The sequence below is a fragment of the Cervus elaphus genome, chromosome 25, assembly GCF_910594005.1.
Source record: "Cervus elaphus chromosome 25, mCerEla1.1, whole genome shotgun sequence".
In the NCBI taxonomy this organism is placed as follows: domain Eukaryota; kingdom Metazoa; phylum Chordata; class Mammalia; order Artiodactyla; family Cervidae; genus Cervus; species Cervus elaphus.
The window spans coordinates 18,675,747-18,695,457 of NC_057839.1; the positions used below are offsets into that span (position 1 = coordinate 18,675,747).

The following is a 19,711-nucleotide window of genomic DNA, read 5'->3' on the forward strand; positions in this document are numbered from 1 at the left end:
ATCAAGAAAAACCAAGTCCCATGTTTTACAGATAAATTTTATAAACAAAGAACAGATAATTGAATCTTCTAAAAGCTATTCCAGAGAATAGAAAAACTAGGTAATAGGCCATACTTCATTTTTATGAGGTTGGTAGATTGAAGGCGGGAGGAGAAGAGGACGACAGAGGATGAGATGATTGGATGGCATCATTGACTCCATGGACATGAGTGAGTAAGCTCTGGGAGTTGGTGATGAACAGGGAAGTCTGGCGTGCTGCAGTCCATGGGGTTGCAAAGAGTCGGACACGACTGAGCAACTGAACTGAACTGCACTAATAACTTTTGGGACTGATATCAGAGTAAGGCAGCACAAGAAAGAAAATATGTAGACAAATTTCACTCAAGGATTTAGATGCAAAACCTAAAACAAAGTATTAGTAACTTAGGCTTCCCGTGTGGGGCTACAGGTATAGAACCCACTTGCCAATGCAGGAGACATAAGAGAGGCGGGTTCGATCCCTGTAGGGAAGATCTCCTAGAGAAGGGCATGACAACACAATCCAGTATTCTTGATTGGAGAATCCCATGGACAGAGGAGCCTGGCGGGCTACAGTCCATAGGATCTCAAAGAGTCAGATCAACTGAAGCATCTTAGCATTAGCAACTTAAACCTAAAACAAAGCATAAGAAAGGAATAGAGTAGGAAGTAGAATTTCTTTTGGCTGATTAAGCATACCTTTCGGAAATATACTATGTGGTGTAGCATTAGACGTATTCTCTCTAAAATCATGAATGAGATGAGTATACACTCTATTCCCTCATCTCTGAAATATTATACTATAGTTCTAGCCAGTTCATTGGTAAACCAAAAGGTAATTAAGGGCAAAAAATTTAGTAAGTTTTGTTTAATATTTGCAGATAATTTAGTTGTCAACATAGAAAAACAAAGAAAATCTACATATTATTAAAATTAATCAAGTACACAGAAGTAAAAGCAGTTAAATAACTTAATCACATTCTTATACACCTGCAAAAATTGAAAACACAATTTGAAAATATGCCATTAACATTAGCTACCATCCATAAAAGCACAACTACAATAGCAACAAAGTGAGGTACCTATGGAAGGACTGATGCTGAAGCTGAAACTCCAATACTTTGGCCCCCTCATGCAAAGTGTTGACTCATCGGAAAAGATGCTGATGCTGGGAGGGGTTGGGGGCAGGAGGAGGAGGGGACGACAGAGGATGAGATGGCTGGATGGCATCACCGACTCGATGGACATGAGTTTGAATAAAAACTCCAGGAGATGGTGATGGACAGGGAGGCCTGACATCCTGCAATTCATGGGGTCGCAAAGAGTCAGACACGACTGAGCGACTGAACTGAACTGAACTGAAGGCACCTATGTGAAAAAAATCTACTACAAGTTGTTTATGGCATTAATGGATAAAATCAAGAACTTTATTAAAAGGTAATCTAAGTAAATGGAAAGTTATGTCATATTCATGATGGTTAAAAAAGATGAGTAACATAAAGATGTCTGTTCTTTTGAAATTATAATTTCAATACAATTCCAATAAAATTCCACAATAATTTTGGATATAGATATGGGTACAGGATGGAAAGTTTGATTCAAAGTTAATACATAACAGTAAAAGGCTGAGTATGGTCAAGAGATTTTTAAGGAAGAATAAAGTAGAGGATGATCTAGCACGTATCACATTTGTTGCAAAAATTAGGACATTGTAGTTTTGGAACAGAAATAGACAAATAGACCAAGAGAATAGAGAACCCAAAAGCAAACTCACGTGTATGTGAAAACAAGATGTATGACAGAAGAGACTGTACGTCAGGGGGTGAAAGATTAGACTATAAAATGAATGGTATTAGGTAATTTTTTCTGACAGTAACATTTAACCTGGATTCCTATCTCACATAATATACTCAAAAGCCAAATCTAGAACTCATGAACTAAATATAAAACTCAAGAGAGTGTTGACTGATATCATTACAACATTTAAGTAGACAAAGATTTCTTTTTTTTTTTCAAAGATTTCTTAAACAAGACAGAAAATGCACAGAACAAAGAGAAATATTTACATTAAACTGAAAAATGTAAATTCATTAAAGACCACCTTTATAAGGTAAAATTTTGAGCCAATGATTGAGAAAAAATATTTTTAATAATACAAAGGACAAAAGATTAACATCTATAGTAGATAATGGACATTAAAGATTAGTAAAAACAAAACAAAAACAAATTGGACTTCCCTAGTGATGCACTGGTTAAAACTCTATGCTTCCAATACAGGGGGATCCAGATCCTTCCCTGGTCAGGGAATTAAGATCTCAGTTGTCACAGGGTATGTTCAAAAAAAACAAAAAACCACAACACACATACACAAAGAACCCAATTTAAAGGTAAGCAAAAGATAAGAACAAGTAATTCGCAGTTAAGAAAAGTGAAACAGCACTCAACTTTGATGAAGCAATGGGAACCCTACACATTATTAGTGACTGTGTTAGTTTCCCCAGGGTGCCATAATAAGGTGCCCCAACCTGCTGACTTAACTCAGCAGAAGTGTATTGTCTCAGAATTCTGGAAGGTAGACATCTGAAATGAAAGTGTTGGTTCAGTACAAACACTCTGATAGCTCTAGGGGAGAGTCCATGTGTTTGTTTAAGCTTCTGGTGACTGGCAGCGGCCCTTGGCATTACTTGGATTGCGGCAGTATAATGCCAACTTCTGTATCTGTCTTCAGATGGTGTCCCTCCCTGTGTGTCTGTCCAAATTCCCCTCAACTTATAAGAACATCAGTCATTTGATTAGGGCTTGCCCTAATCTTGTATGACCTCTTTTCAATTTAATTACATCGGCAAAGATCCTAGTTCCAAATAAGATCACAGTCCCAGAGACTGAATCCTTTATCCTTTTGGGTGACATAATTCAACCTACAAAAATGGTTATGAAATTTTACACAACCAGTTTGGAGAAGAATTAGGCCATATCTACTAAGATTGAATCTGGGTATATCAAAGGATCCAATAATTTCATTTCTGGATGCTTACATTTTGCTACTCTAAGTATTGTCTATGAATCAGCAGTATCAGTGTCACCTGGGAACTCAGCAGACATGCAGTCTTGGGCTCTACTCCATACCTGTGGTGTTAAAATCTGTATTTTAAACTAAATCCCCATGTGCTTTGTTTGAAAAACACTAATCTAGTCTATTCTAAGTTACACAGATGTTTTTTTAAAAGAGATATAAACATTAATGCTCATAGCAGTATTATTTATAAAAGCAAATGTTTGAAAAAGATTTAAAAATTCAATAATCAGAGAATGGATATATAATTTGTGGCATTAGTCATATAATTTAAATCTACAGTGAAAATAAATGAACTAGTGGTGCTTTTATCAATACAAGTGAATTTCACAAAGATAATGTCAAGCAAGAGAAGGAATTTGTAGAAAATTACAGAGAGAATGATACCATTTCTATATTGCTTAGTGACATGTGTCATTCATGGGAATGAAAACTCCTAAATTCAAGAGGAAAGAGAGCTTCAATGGAATCATATTGTTCTTTTTCATGAGTTTTCTTAAGTATATAAGTATTTCATATATTAATATTTATACTACATCTGCATAAAACAATGGAAAGAAATAAGAAAAATTCACGGCTAGTATATGGCAGCATAGCTATTTGAATCCAAAACTGTGGCCCTGAGTCACTACACCCACCTATCAAATTACTATCTCAACTAATGGCACAGTTATAGACTCATATTTTGTACTCACAATAGTTGCTTTTACATGTATCATGTTTTTAAAGAAGATTAAAATAACTCATTTGGCATTGGTTTTAATTTTATAACAAAAAAGGTTACTTGCCAAAACAAAATAATGCTTAGGTCTTTACCCCCAAATTATTGTTAAATACAGTAATTAAATCTTGTTTCAAATAAATATTATGCTAAACTTAATTTTCAACTATCCTTCAATTAACAGAAAATACTGAGTTAACATTCCAAAGATTTTTCTCATCTCAACTTATCCTTTCAGGAATGAGCCATGAAAATATTGTCAGAAAGAGAGCAATGTAGAGGAGGTGAACTCAGGAAAGCACATTTATGAACACCTGTCACGCTAATCTGATGAAAATTACTACCTTTTGGGTTTTGCTGTACTTTTAAGCATTTTATTGAGATCTATGATTTTCAATTATTTATTTATACTTTTGAACAAATGGTTGAGCTCCCAGAGAAGAGCAGACCCCTTTTCCTCAGTGATTACTGAACTTTTGTTGATATGTTCATCACCACCTCCCAATAACTTTTCTTTTTTATTGTGGCCACACTCTGTGGCTTGTGGGATTTTAGTTCCCCCACTGGGGACTGAACCCGGGCCCTTGGCAGTGAAAGCATGGAGTCCCAATCCCTGTACCACCAGGGCATTCCCAATAACTTTTGATTTAAGTCAAGAAGTTCCAGAATGCAGAGGATTCTTCACTCTATACTTTCTTCACTTGTACTCAGAATTTCCTAGAGGATTGGAAGATTACCAAACAATTTGAAGAACAGAGAGAATGTCACATCTGAAACTGATCAGGACCCTGCTGGGCCTTCCAAGGGACAGACCCTGCTGTGTCCCTGTCTCTTGTTTGTACAAAAGCTTTAGCATCTTAGACCTTCACGAGTTGCAATGAACAAATTTAATCACAGAACTAAAAAAAATTCTGAAGCAAAGGTAAACAGTAAAACAAGACAAAATAATAATAGTTTAGCCATGAAACAAAGTCAAGGGCCTTTAACGCCTCTGTAAGGTCTATAGATAATACCTCGGGTCATATCCTTGAGTTGTTTTGCAGATACTAAAAGCCCCAGTAGGTGGAAAAAGTTAACTATTGACCACCAGGCACATAGACCCCCAGACCAGTTGGGACTAGAAGGGATGATGTTGACTCCAGAAATGCCCTGCAGTTCCCTCACCACCAATAAACCAGAAGAATGTTTTCCAACTAATCAGTCACCCTGCAACCCTCTCCCTCACACTGTCTTTAAAAATACTTCCCTGAGAGCCATCAAAGAGTTCAGTTGCTTTGAGCATGAGCTGCTGAGTCTCCTTGCTCAGCCTCACGTTGGGCAACTTGCAATAAGGGGCTCCACTTTCTTTCGCCACAACTTGGTGTGAGTAGATTGGCTTTGCTGCACATTGTGGGCTAGCAGACCCAAGTTTGGTTTGGTAACTCATCCACATGAAAATTGTTTTCAAAATAAATCCTCACCTGAAAGGGTCTTAATTATTTTTTTTCAAGCACTTACTCTTTCACTAAACCTACCTAATTCTCTTTCTCTACACTTCTCAGCAATTATCAGTGGAGAGAGAGAATTAATATTATTACTTTGCAATACTATTACTACTATTATTGCTTGACCTTTACTGGGTGTTTTTTATGGGCCAGCAAAATCACTTTTTCACAAGTCTATTTTGCACTCATTTTACTACTGAGAAAACAAGTTAATTAACTTGCCCAAAGTCACACACTAAATGAATAGGCATTACTTTTTTTTTTCTTTCTCTACATGCTGTGCTTTCAACATTGTGTTAAATGAACCAAATCAATCTTACAGTTACTGAAGCAGAGACCGAGGCTTCCATCATTTGTGTTTTCCCACTAAAGACCTAGTGTGGTTCTGGGTATTGCACAAGTGTCTGGCATACAGAAATAGCAGCTAAGGAATGCTACCATCTGAGGAGGGTGAATGGTGAGAATTATATACACACACAAAAAACTGGGCTCAGTTTTAAAGAATTTTTTTCTCTTGCATTTTGGTTGCATTTCTTATAAAGAACAGTTCATTCTTGCTGATAATCAGAAGACCACACTTCCTAAATTATCTAAACACAATTTCTCCTTGAAGTTTTTTTTTTTTTAATCCTTAAAAAATTCCAGTAAAAAAAAAAAATCACAGTTCTGGAGAAACTACAATTGCCTTGTTGCTTTAGTATTTGAAGATTGGGGTGAATTAAATTCAGAATGATATTTTTAATTAAAAAATAATCTAGCCTGGTGCTCTGTGATGACCTAGAGAGGTAGGGTGGGGGGAAGGGAGGGAGGCTCCAGAGTGAGGAGCTATATGTATAATTATGGCTGATCCCAGTTGTGTATGGCAGAAACCAACACAACATTGTGAAAATTAAAAAACAAAAAATAATCTATCTTAGTTTTGTTATGTAATTATTTTAAAATATAAAAACACTTTAAAATAGTTCAAAAATTTATTTTTGTAATTTAAGCCAATTTTCAATGATTTCTTCTATAGGTTATTCCCTCACTTATGGAAAAATCAGCCACAATTTGGGGATTATGGATAAATATACCAATTATTGAGGAGACCCAACCATTACTGAACTTTTGGTAATGATGAGGCAGTCAGGTTTACAGAATAGCTCCAGCCTAACATCTTTTTAATCTTATGTCTCTGGGTAAAGAACTACATTGAAATGCTTGGCATGTATCAAATTTCCTGTGAAGATGTTAAAAATCTTTATCTCCCATAACCTGTTTTAGGGAAATATCACATGATAGATGATGCATCAAACCCTAGATCCATAAAAGCAGAATGACTAGAAGTTTTGTTCTCAAATGATGTCATCAATAATACTTGCTCTTAGGCTAGTGTTTCTTTAGCCTAATTTCAGAGTCCTCAAAGAATATAGCCTAACTCTATCTAGGATCTTCTGTTTGTACCATCTCTTCTGGCACATCTGGGATTCTGTATCATTAAGAGTTAAATGTAGAAGAACTGGTAAAGTATGAACATAAGGAAATGCAACATCACTGTGCTTTTGATATATATCACAATATTTTTAGCTTAATAAAAAGTTTTACCTAATTATCTATTAGTCATATGAAGGTTGTAGGACCATAGTCAGTGCTGAATATCCTTTATACTTCTATTTTCTTCCTAGTGTTTATAAACGGTCTATATATTCCCATTGAAATGAAATGTTTGAGATATTATATACACTATTTCTAAGAAAAACATGAGCTACTTGAGAGATTTTTCAACTTGAATAAAGAAAAAGCTGTGCTGTAAAATATTAAAGCAGAATAGCAAGTGCCAGATCTCAGAAATATTAACACTAGATTAACAGCATTTCAGCTTTCAGAAAAATAAATTTGTCAGTTATTAAACAGTTATTGTGTTTAGTAATAATGAGTGCACAGTTGCTAACTGACACATTTGCTGACTTGCCCTATGTTGACATGTACTAAGTTTGACAAAATCCTTATTCAAGTTTGTACTTGACATGTTAATATTTTCGAATTCAGATTTCTTTTATTTTACTCTTTGTTTATGTTATCAGCTATATTTCCCAAGTTTTCTCTTTGGAGAATCTAGATTATAATTATTTTTCTATTAAATTTTGCTGGAACTGCAACTGTATTTTAATAAAGTTACTTAGCTTTGTATTTGTGAGGAGATTTTAAAGGGGAGAATGAGTACCCACACAAATTTTTAAAAAAAGACACCTTCAGAGTCTGTAGCCAGTATCACCATATGTACTTATCTTTTTCTTTTCAATGCCTTGAATCATTATAAATGTCAGGTTCATTGTTGTGGCATGCTGAAATGATTGAGTGGGAACTGTGCCTAGCACGGCATTGTAAAACAATCCATCTCCAAACACATCGACCTGTACAACAAGATTTTCTCTGACACTTTTATGATTGCTTTTTTGTTTGGTCTTGGAGCATTTAGACCTCAAATTTGAACACAATATTAAGACTACTGCTATTCTGTAGTGAATCTGTGCACGTTATCTAGATTCATCTACTTTGGGGATTGCGTTCTGTACTTTACATCAGTCCTGTAATCAGAATCTATAAGTCAATTTTGTTATATGTTATTCTAGTGGAGTAGAAATCCCATTCTTTATCTAGGTGCAAATGGAATTAAATTTGGTTTCCTTGGTAAAGGAACAGCTTAGATAACCAACACATAGCAGTCTTTTTATCTTCTATGTTAAGTCATCCCCATTTGGAAAATCCAATAATGCTTTTCCCCATTGATGAATGTGTGCAAATGTATGAGTTCCAAAGTTCAGCATATGTTAGCACAAAATCAACACAAGTCAAGGTGTTTGCCTAGGTCTATTAAAATTGCAGATGAATGATATTGCAGGCTTTCCAAAAAAGCCAGAAAACATAATGGACTTGATATAGAGGATTAAAAGCAAAAGACGATACTAAAAGAAATATCTGAATAAAATAGAAAACTCAAAGTTACTTTTCTTTTAATAACCGTCTTTCTTTATTGAAGTGGAATTTCCTCAATACACGCTATTTTCTGCAAGACAAGGGTTTCTAAATGGCGCTCTAAAGCATTTGCCGGTAGGTGGCGACATAAGTCCTTATTGCCTAGAGCTGTCCCAGGTACTGAACACAGTTTCTGCGCCCAAAAGAACTCTGCAACCAGCGACCAGGACTGCCACCAAGTTCTCCATAAAGGCCCGAAAACCGGTAGGAAAAGCAAAAGGCCATTAAAAAATGCCCAACCTCATTTATAACACAAAATAAAAAAAAAATTCTCTCCCCTAAATTTACTCGGCACAAAGCTGTGGAAGATGACAATGTTTACTGAAATTAAAAAGGCAATGGTAATGGAAAGGCAAGCTCTGGAATTTGGTAATGGACAGGGAAGCCTGGCGTGCCGCAGTCCACCGGGTCGCAAAGAGTCAGATACGACTGAGCGACTGAACTGAACTGAATGGAAAGGCAAGTGTGTGTGTGTGTGTCTGTGTGTAGAATACATCCCGAATTGGTTTTTCTTCACTTTGAAATGCAGTTTTTCACCTCTCCTTTGACGTGTCCTTTTTAATTGCTTTCTCACCCAATTCCTCGAGGTTAGAAAAAAAGAGTCAGAGGCAAAGGAGTCGAGCTGGACTGTGAGATGACAAACGGGGGTGATTTATAAAAAGCGAAGACACACTCCATCTTCCTTCCATCTATTAGTAATAATTTACAGACTGACCCAGGACTGTCCACGTCCCCATTCAGGCTCCTTATGCCTCCTCTTTTCTTGTCCTATTGCCACTCAGTGATGCTGAGTCTACTAAAGAATTTGACAAATACGAAGCAATGTATGTGGTTAGATTTCTCTCCCTCTCTCTCTCTCTCGAGTTTGGCTGGGTGGGAGGCGGAGTTATTTTTTGTAATGTTGGTCTGATCGGCAGATCGGGTGTGTGGAAGTGAGTTCTGAGTCTCGGTCGACCAAAAGGGACTTGAACGCAAAGAGGCAGAGCTAGGGGGAGAGCAGGGCGGGGAACCGGGGGAAAGAGGCACTCAGGGTTGGGGAAGTGTTAGGAGCGGAGGGTTAGCGTAGGAGGGAGGGAGCCTGGCTGTCGGAGCAACACCGGAGAGATAAAGGAGAGTGAGAAAAGGAGACGGAGGGGATGACTAGTGGGAGAAAGAGGGAGACGGACGAGGGTTAAGAGAAGAGAAGAGAGTGGAGGGAAGAGTAGGAGAGGAGGGGGAGAAGCAAGGAAGAGGAGGGTTGCAGAGTGACTGTGGAAGCCGGTGTTTCTCTATTCCAGATACTTCTAAGACTGGAGACTCTTTGCTGGGGGGGAGACTCCGAGTGGTATGGCAGCCAGTTAGGCAGCGGCAAAGTATAATGGACAGCAAGAGACAGACGTTCCAGCCACCTTTCCGCCGCCCGGAGATCCCGGAGCTGTTTCTCCAGCCAATTTATTTCCCAGCTGGAGTCTCTGAGCGCGCTGCACTGCGAGAGCCCAGGGAGCGCCTAGAAGCTAGCTGCTTCTGCGAGACGCTTTCGGCTGAGCAGTAAGAACTTCCTGCCTGAGTCCCCGCATCCTCTCCCGGCTGAAACGCCCCAGGAAACCGCGGCTGGAGACCCCAGGGGGAGGGGCGAGGGGGAACCTGGAGCCGCTCTTTCTCCCCTCCCCCTCCCCTGCCGGCGCGCAAGCATGGATGTGCTCGGCCCCGGACAGGGCAATAACACCACGTCGTCCCAGGGTCCCTTCGGGACACGCGGCAACACTACTGGCATCTCCGACGTGACCTTCAGCTATCAAGTAATCACCTCTCTAGTGCTGGGCACGCTCATCTTCTGCGCGGTGCTGGGCAATGCGTGCGTAGTGGCGGCCATCGCCCTGGAGCGCTCCCTGCAGAACGTGGCGAACTATCTCATAGGCTCGCTGGCCATCACCGACCTCATGGTGTCGGTGCTGGTGCTGCCCATGGCCGCGTTGTACCAGGTGCTCAACAAGTGGACTCTGGGACAGGTCACCTGTGACCTGTTCATCGCCCTCGACGTGCTGTGCTGCACCTCGTCCATTCTGCACCTGTGCGCTATCGCGCTGGATAGATACTGGGCCATCACCGACCCCATCGACTACGTGAACAAGAGGACGCCCCGGCGCGCAGCCGCGCTCATCTCGCTCACCTGGCTCATTGGCTTCCTCATCTCCATCCCGCCCATGCTGGGCTGGCGCACCCCGGAAGACCGCTCGGACCCGGACGCGTGCACCATCAGCAAGGACCACGGCTACACTATTTACTCCACCTTCGGCGCGTTCTACATCCCTCTGCTGCTCATGCTGGTTCTCTACGGGCGCATCTTTCGAGCCGCGCGATTCCGCATCCGCAAGACAGTCAAGAAGGTGGACAAGAAGGCAGCCAACCACCGCCTTGCGGCGTCGCCGGCCCCGCAGCCCAGAAAGAGCGTGAGTGGTGAGTCGGATAGCAGAGACTGGAGGCAGGGCACGGAGAACAAGGTAACAGGGGCTCCGTGCGCCAATGGAGCCGTGAGGCAGGGCGAAGAAGGCGCCGCCCTGGAGGTGATTGAAGTGCACCGGGTGGGCAACTCCAAAGAGCACCTTCCGCTGCCCAGCGAAGCCGGTGCTGTCCCCTACGTCCCCGCCTCCTTCGAGAAGAAGAATGAGCGCAACGCCGAGGCCAAGCGCAAGATGGCCCTGGCCCGCGAGAGGAAGACGGTGAAGACTCTGGGCATCATCATGGGCACCTTCATCCTCTGCTGGTTGCCCTTCTTCATCGTGGCCCTAGTCCTGCCCTTCTGCGAAAGCAGCTGCCACATGCCTACTCTGTTGGGGGCCATAATCAACTGGCTGGGCTATTCCAACTCTCTGCTTAACCCTGTCATTTACGCCTACTTCAACAAGGACTTCCAAAACGCGTTTAAGAAGATCATCAAGTGCAAGTTCTGCCGCCGATGATGATGGAGTAGCGGCGAGTAGGCCCACCCCATTCATTCTGCTTCCCCTAGTCCTTGGAATCAAAACCTTTGCTACTTTCCCTCTGACATTCACAGCTGCTCGGCGCGCTGCTTCCAGACCTTCATCCTCCCAAGCCTCTCCCAAACCACAATCCCCAGCGGGGAAGGAGGGCGCTCTGCGTAAAGAGGCTCTAGCCTCCAGGCAAGAGAGAAACCCCTGCGCTCTGTGAGAGGCGACTTTGGCTCAAACTGGCTTCAGAATCAGTTTGATTCCAGCAATTGCCTCCTGCTTCTTCTGCCTCCAAATCTTCGCGGCGGAACTTTAAGTTTCAGCCGTTAAAGGCAAAAGAAAAATCCACACGAAAAAGAACCTGTACACCCAGCCGCTGCGCCCATAAAAGGCTCCCACGCGATCAACTGCTACAACTTGAACTTAATGTTCAGGACTTTGCTTCATTTCCCAGTAAACCCACCCCCGCCCCGTCTTCTCATCCTTCCTTTCCCATCTTCCCTTTATGCCCTCGCCAGTCCTAATGCACTGATTTGCTAGTTGGAAAAGCTGGGAGGGTCTGCTTTTCCTGATACCTAAGATGTCCCGGGGAGTCTCCGTCTGCTGGCGTGCGCTCCCAGAGTAACTCTCCCGAAAACAGCCCCATGCTTTGTTTTCTTGGATTCAAAACAAGTGGCTAGAGGTTGTCTGAATGGACCAGTAAGTACAAGGCTGGGCCAGAGGGAGAGAGCGAGGGAGAGCGGAAAGAATTTATCCTTGCCTGCCTTGGTGTCAGCTCTCACCAAAGAAACTGACATTCATTGGGAAGGGAGAGCGGACTTGTTCGTACAGGTTGCCCGCGCGTCTGTACGAGCTGGTATCTCCACTTACCTACTGTGGGTGGCGCCCGCCGGCCACGTTGCGTGAGCCCAGCGGGGGCGCCGAGGGCCGAGGATCCGCGCACCTTCGCGGCTGTCTGAGGTCTGGTTTGTGCTGGGCGGGTGCACTGAAAACTAATCCCAACTGGAGCCATCCCGCCTACGCCCCAGGACTTACTCAAGCGAGGGTGTGTGGGCTTGGTCGCTCAGTCCGGTTTTTCGGACCTCATGGACTGTAGCCCGCCAGGCTCCTCTATACGTGGGATTTTCCTGGCAAGAATACTGGAGTGGATTGCCATTCCCTTCTCCAGGGCATCTTCCCGACGCAGGGATCAAACCCAGGTCTCCTACACTGGAGGCGGATTCTTACCGTCTGAGCCCCCAGGGACGCCCAACAGATGAAGTTAATGGAAGCCACAGCTTCCAGAGCAGCTCTAGGGACTAGAAAAACTAGCAAGTCCCAAGGGTGCCATTGTCCGGGTGGGCCCGAGCTCTGGCTGGCCCTCCCCTTGGAACCTGAAAGGAGAAGTTTATCCAATGGAAGCAGATTTTTTTCCTCCTAATTCACTCCCTCCTCCTTTTCCGAAAGGAAAATAGATCTATTTCGCACCCTGACACTGAACAAGATTTGTTCTGCAGAATGTCCAGGACACTTGGTTACCAAGATTTTGTTTCCAAAAGGGAAATCAGGACTTTCAGTAGAATGGGCCCCCACAGGTTTAGCACTATCTGTGACCTCAGAAGTGCTTATGTTACATAGAGGCCCTAGGGCGGTAGAGGATTAGTTGGTTAGATAGCATCATTAACTCAATGGGCAGAAGTCTGAGAAAACTCTGGGAGATGGTGAAGGACAGGGAAGCCTGGCATGCTGCAGTCCATGGGGTCGCAAAGAGTAGGGCACGGCTTGGCGACTGAACAACAATAAGGGACTCACTAGGGGTGCTTTCTCTGCGGAGTCCAGGGGACTCCTGTACACGGCTCCTTGCCCCGACTGTCCTGCAACACAGGTTTGCCCAGAAACCGGCCTCGTCATTTTAATGTATGGAGCACTCCAAGCTTTCTTCTTAAAAAGTCCTTCTTTCAGCCTTGCCACTCCTGCTGAAAAACCGGTTTTCTTTACTGCCCCCAGAAGGGAAGTTTTTCAGCTCCATTTGAATGTAAGTTTCCATCCATGTGACCAGGATCAAGAAGTTTGTTATAATTAGAGCTAGCCTCTAACTTTCTGATGAATGACGGGTTTCTTTTCCAATAATTGCACAAAGTTAATGATTCTTACTCCCTTCTCTGTTCATGCTTACCTTTGGAATGATTCCTTGGGCTGTTTTTAGAACTGTGTTAAAAAAAGTTGCAAATGAAAAAAGTTCACTTATGTTAAAATGAAGAATGTGAAAAGACAGCTCTATCACTTGTAGCCCATTTATTCGTCAAACTGAACAAAACCTCCCTTTGGTATCTTTTTCTCAGACCTAAACCAAGAGTAAGCATCACATCCCCTTAAAAGAGAGAAACCTATAAGCGTTCTGGGAACTCAGTGGATGATTTTTCTATGCATAAGTAATGCTTTTCTTTTTTTAAGGTTTTTTTTTTTTTTTTTTTTTTGATGTGGTCCATTTTTTAAGTCTTTATTGACTTTGTTACATTATTGCTTCTGTTTTATGTTTTGTTTTGGGGGAGCTAGAGGCATGTGGGATTCTTAGCTTTACCACCAGAGGTCAAACACACACCCCCAGCACTGGGAGGGGAAGTCCTAACCACTGAACCTGCCAGGGAAGCTTGGCATAAATAATGCTTAAAAGGGGCTATGGTGGATAAAATGAGAGAGATTTCTCCAGTCCATCACTTATTTATTTGAAAATTCAAATTTTTTTTTTCTCACAATGGTTTAAGTAGAGCTATATGAAAAACCAAACTTTGCTGTATGTCTTCCTATATTTTAAGGACAAATTCTCTAGATAAAATAATTCAAGTCCCATATTGCTCATCTAAATTTTACCTTGATCAGCATTTGAAGTCTTGAGAGTTCTATTTATTTGTATCTTTTGAGGGACTATGTCAATGGCTTTGGGACCTTTGTTCTTCCTGCCTTGAAGGATTTACACACAATTGGGGAAGAAGCATCTAATTAGAGTGTAATTGCCAAAACAATAGAGAGATTTGAGGAATAAGTGCAAAAGAGCTGCAAGAGCCCCTGATGCTTTTTTTTTTTCTTTTAAAGTATTGTATTAAGGTAAAGTATATATGCATCAAAATTGCCCTTCACTCTTCCCTGTGACAATAAAGGACTTTAATAATGGTAATGCTACAATAAACTGATATCAGTAACATATACATCTTTATTTTAATCATAATCACTGTCTGCTTGTATTTATTTGTATAATTTTAAAGTTGAAGTTAAAAAAAAATACTGTTATCAGGAGAAGATCCTGCTATACACATCAGGGATCTGACACTTAGAGAAATAAATTTCATTTTAGCACAGAAACTCATGCTAGATGAGTGATTTCTTTTTTAAAAATTCCTGTCTCTGGAAAGAGAAGGTGACATTTCATCTTTTAACCTTGAAACCATGCATTTTCCCTGACTGACATCTACAGAGAAGATTTAGACGTCTGTCTAATTAATATGGACAGGGTGGGGGACTTGCAGAAGAGAAATGCAGATTCTAAAAAAGCGCCGGGGGCCTGTGTTGCCTTTTTAGCGCAGTTGACGGTGATGAGCCCCCTTCCCTGTCTTCTCCACAATGTCCAGCTGGAAGAAAATAGCCTCCCTGGTTTCAAATGAAGCAACACATTGTTTTGAGGTTCGTCACTTAATTGAAAGTGAAGGGGCATTTTCCTTTCTGGCTGGGTCTCACTTGATAGTGGGGTTTTTTATGGAAGATCTATTACTACATTAAGATTGATTCAAATGCTCTCTTTTCCCTGTGGAATCATCAGTGAGGCCTCTTGTTTCCCATGTTATATTTGTTAATTTCACTGTTTTCTGGTGTCAGAATGATGGTTGTAGGGCAAAGTTAAACCCAAGTAAGCCTCAAGGGGCAAACAAAGTCAGAGCTATTATGGCCACAGAAGAGGACACTGTGAAGCCTAATTTAGGCAATGTATGTACATACATATTCTCCTGATAATGAAAAGTCAAGATAAGAATCGAGATAACAAGAACTGTACGGAGTTTTTCATTTGAAAAGTATTACATAAACACATTCCTGACCTTGAGTAAAATGATGCATTTGGTACATTTGTCTTCTAGATTATTGATATCGCCCTTCTTGGCCTTTGCTTTATGCTCTGGCATCTTTTCCTCCAAGGAGACAGTGGCTTTCTGTTTTCTACAGGGCTTCTTGAGCCTGTATCAACACTCCAATTAAGAAAGAGTGTTGTTATCAGTCACTTTCAGTGCGACTAACAAGCCCCGATAAACAATTAGCAGCTGTCGCATGTCAGGCTCTTTTGGATAATGTTGAAATATGGGACTATAATATAAACTGCTATAGACACCCTGAAGGCATTTTCAACCTACTTGGGTATTCAAGAATATACTGCTAGGGCTAATCAGTAAACACTCAGCAGAATATAGGTATCATCTAAATACAGGTGTGGTTATAAGAATTTGGAGGACAATGATCATTGTGGGCTGGGGGATGGTAGGGAAGATTGGGTAAAGAAAACTGTGTAGAACATCCAGGATTGAGCTCTGAGCACATGAGGAGTTATAGAAAAAGGCAGATATTTTTCATGAGGTGACAAAGATAGCCCAATTCCCTCTATCAAGTGGGGGCCTGGAATGAAATTTTTATCTGGATTCCTTACATGCATCAGTCTGGATTGATTATGAAGGTAGTGATTCTAAAGAAAGATGCAGACTCAAAACTTCCCATGCGTTATAACAACATGAAGAGTCTGGGAAGAGAGAGAAGATGAATCTAAAGCCAAAGGACTGGGGATTAGGGTAGCTAGATAAGAGGAAGAATGTTCTGAGCAGAGTAAGAGGCAGAGCGCTTGAATAAGAAGAAACTCATCAAACCATTAAAGAGTGACAATAGGGCGACCAGGGGTAGGTACAAGATAATGACTCACATTTACGTAATGTTTGTGATTTTGTCCAGTGGTTTTCACATATAAGGTGGAAGTGTTAGTCACTTAGTCATGTCCAACTCTTTGCAACCCTATGGACTATAGCCCACCAGGTTCCTCTGTGCATGGATTTCTTCAGGCAAGAATACTTCAGTGGGTAGTTATTCCCTTCTCCAGCGGGTATTCCTGACTCAGGGATCACACCCAGGTCTCCTGATGGCAGGCAGATTCTTTACTGTCTTTACTGCACAAGGGAAGCCCCTCAAATTTTGAAGTGGGTAGCCATGGTGGTTCGGATGGTAAAAAATCTGCTGCAGTGAAGGAGACCCAGGTTTGATCCCTCACCAGGAAGATCCCCTGGAAAAGGGAATGGCGACCCACTCTAGTATTCTTACCTGGAGAATTCCATAGATAGAGGATCCATGGGGTCATAAAGAGTTGGACATGGCTGAGCAAATTTCACACATAAGAAACATATAAATTTGAGATAGCAAATCCTTCTGGAAATACTAATTAGACCATTTTAGCCAAAGCAGAAGAGTCACACACTAATGGGTACATACATTAATGCTTGAGATCCTGTATGGAATCATCATAACACCAGGCTGAAAACTAGACTTATGGTTTTCATTCATGGGGACCACTATCAATGAAAGCAGATATGTACTGTTTGGAGGTAATTTCAATGATGCAGGTTTGAAACAATAAATGCCTGAATGTGGGATGCTGGTAAGACTGAAAAATACGTCAGAGAGAGAACTGGCAAGACTTGGTGCCTAGATGTGAAGAAGAAGGGAGCTGAAGATGCTGACGAGGTTTTTTTGCTTGTTTGTTTTATAGATCATCTAATCTTTTGTTAATTAATTAGCTTATTTATTTTTGGCTGTGCTGAGCCTGCATTGCTGCACGAGGGCTTTCTCTAGACGCGATGAGCATGGGCTACTCTTCCTTGTGATAAGCGGGCTTCTCATTGTGGCGGCTTCTCAGAGCACAGGCTCTAGGAGCACGGGCTCAGTAGTTGTGGCACGTGGGCTTAGTTGCTCTGAGGCGTGTTGGATCCTCCCGGACCAGGGATCCAGTCCATGCGCCCTGCACAGGCAGGTGGCTTCTTACCCACTCTACCATCAGGGAAGTCTGCTGATGAGGTTTGGAGCCAAGGAGATTTGAGCAAATATCAGAAAAGGGAAAGTTAGGCATTGCTTCTCCTATGGGTCTTTGTTTTTTCAGCTTTATCTATAAATGTGAAAAAGCTTTGTTCTCTACTAAAAAGAATTCCCAGCCCAGATGGCAGGGAACTGCTGATAACGGTAGTGATACACGTGGTATGACATTTGAACAATCTGTCGTTTGGGTGATTATGTGAAGAATGCCACCTCCTAGATCAATGGTTGTACTGATTATTGATGCATTTTTAAAAAGTAGAATATGTTCATTGTTTTTTGGAGAGAGCACAATTCCAAGAAACTATAGCAGCCTTTCAAGAAGAGTGCCCCAAACTCAGATGTTAGGCAGGGGTATTTGAAACCCAGAAGACTGGGTATGTACGGTTGACCAAGTGAAGAACAGAGCAATCCGGTTTGCTCTTCAAGTCCACTTGTTAAGAATCAAAGCAGACCTATTTTATCCCTAAGCTAGATCTTTCTAGAAAATCTAGATCCACGAGACTAAAGTATCCAGTGAATTTTGTTTTCCAAATAAATCACTTTGCAATGGCAAGGTTGGGGAAATGAGTCGGATCCACAGGCAATTCCAAATCTAATCCTATCTCAGATATTTCCAAGCTCCCTGTCTGTAATCCTGAACAATTGCTCAGACTTCCACAAAGTTCACCAGGCCAAAATTTCAAAGAGCTGTCTTGCATTGGCAAGTGGTCCTTTTGTGTCTCATATGGTTTCATCTCTGAAGAAAGAAAAGGAAGTCAGTTGACTGGGAGAAGGAGAGAGGGGGGAAGAAAAGAGGAGACAATAGGACTCACCTGTCTTGGTTATTTGGCTGGCTGTGGAGATTGATGAGGAAGTGTTTTGAAACTTCTCCAAAGTCCTTGCAGGAGAAGCATTCTATGAAATATAGGGTGCTTCATGGTTCCTGGAAGCAATTAGTCTGTCTTTGCAAGAATTAAAAAGAGAGAAAGCAAACTTTGAAAGCTAGTTTTAATTTTAAAAGAACAATATTAATAGAAACAGGAGTCTAATTGTAAATATTCACAATGTAGGGTTTGAAAGTGTATACTGTGTTATATAGATACATCATTTTAAATAATGACTAAACATGATGTATGCATATCACAATGCAGTTGTGTAATGATGATCTATTATGAACATGCACAGGCCCTTCAAGGTTTAGGAGGGATTGACCATGTGTTAGGGTGTTAGAGAGCCCCTAATGCACTTCAGTTCCTATAAAGAATCTGGGTGGGTATCCACAATCCTAGAAATAAGCTTTAAAACCATAATGACATTGACATCAGTGTTAATAGTTTATGTTTGGTTAAAACATCCTGTTATAGATTAAAGATGTTTTAGATGGTGGTGATTATGCTTACCAGTATCCAAGAATTTTTCTTCCTGGGTATAGTGCTAGATTACGTTTCTCAACCTCCTTTCTTATGAGGCTGATGTTAGACTAATATGATACATACAGAATTAATATCTTTCCTTTGAAGGTTGGACTGTAAATACCTCCAGAGTGATCTTCTTTTTCCATTTGGTAGCTGGAGAGGATTCCCGGCACCTGGAGGAAGATGGAACCACAGGTACAAGGATCCCTGGATCCCTTCTTTATGTAAACCAGATTCTTCTCCTCTTCACACCCCATGCAACTTTTGATTGTGATATGAACAGAAATAAAGCTGAGCTTGAATTAATTACACTGAAATTTTGGGGATTGTTTATAGAACAGTCTATTCTGATCAACATAAAATATCCATAAGTAATACACCAAGTGACAAATTTGCAGTCCTGTCAGTGACTCTGTCAGGAAGGTTGCTCCAAATAACTGAAGTGACTGACTGCCAACTTCTTTCCATTCTGGCCAAGGTCACTAACTTGCTGGGAAGGAATGTACATAGGTCAGGATACACCCACTCAGCGTATGTTCTGAAAAGTACTGGGCATCCAAGAGGAGCCTGGAGTCCATCTCTGGTACCTAAGCCCAGAGACTTAGTTTTGCTCTGGGTTTAGTTTTACAGAGTGCCTTTATAGTTAGGCCCCTGAGCAACAGCTTTGGCTATTTTTTGGGCTTTTGGGAAAATTATAAAGTAGAAAAATTGATTTTCAATGCCTTTTCTTTTCTTTCAGGCAGCTTGTTCTTCCATTGTGCTTTCCCCATTAGTCTCTCAGAACTTGCACTGCCTGTCCTACATCTAAAGTCTCCTACAGGCCATTTTTATTCCCCATTCTCTTAATTTTGGATCATACCAAAGGTAGTGGAGGAGCAGACCAATCCAGAAGGAAAAGAAAATTGACTAAGTTGACTAGCAATGATGGTGAACAATGACAACTTTTTTTTATCATTCAGACAGCT

General features: G+C 41.4%; 2 protein-coding genes across 2 annotated transcripts in view; one reads left to right on the forward strand and one right to left on the reverse strand.

The window, feature by feature from the left end:
- RNF180 (ring finger protein 180) overlaps nt 1–12,184 on the reverse strand; it is a 450,665-nt gene extending 438,481 nt beyond the window's left edge. The window contains exon 1 of the mRNA XM_043887817.1: nt 12,130–12,184. The gene's annotated coding sequence lies outside the window, so the exon portion shown is untranslated. The remainder of the gene's footprint in view (nt 1–12,129) is intronic.
- On the forward strand, nt 9,568–11,321 carry HTR1A (5-hydroxytryptamine receptor 1A). Its single transcript, XM_043887821.1, has one exon. The coding sequence runs from the start codon at nt 9,982–9,984 to the stop codon at nt 11,248–11,250; it is 1,269 nt and encodes a 422-aa protein (XP_043743756.1). The 5' UTR covers nt 9,568–9,981; the 3' UTR covers nt 11,251–11,321.
- Nucleotides 12,185–19,711: the final 7,527 nt, after the last annotated feature.

Excerpts from the sequence above, each read along its gene's own strand:
- HTR1A (XM_043887821.1), top strand. The coding sequence starts at position 9,982 with ATGGATGTGCTCGGCCCCGGACAGGGCAATAACACCACGTCGTCCCAG.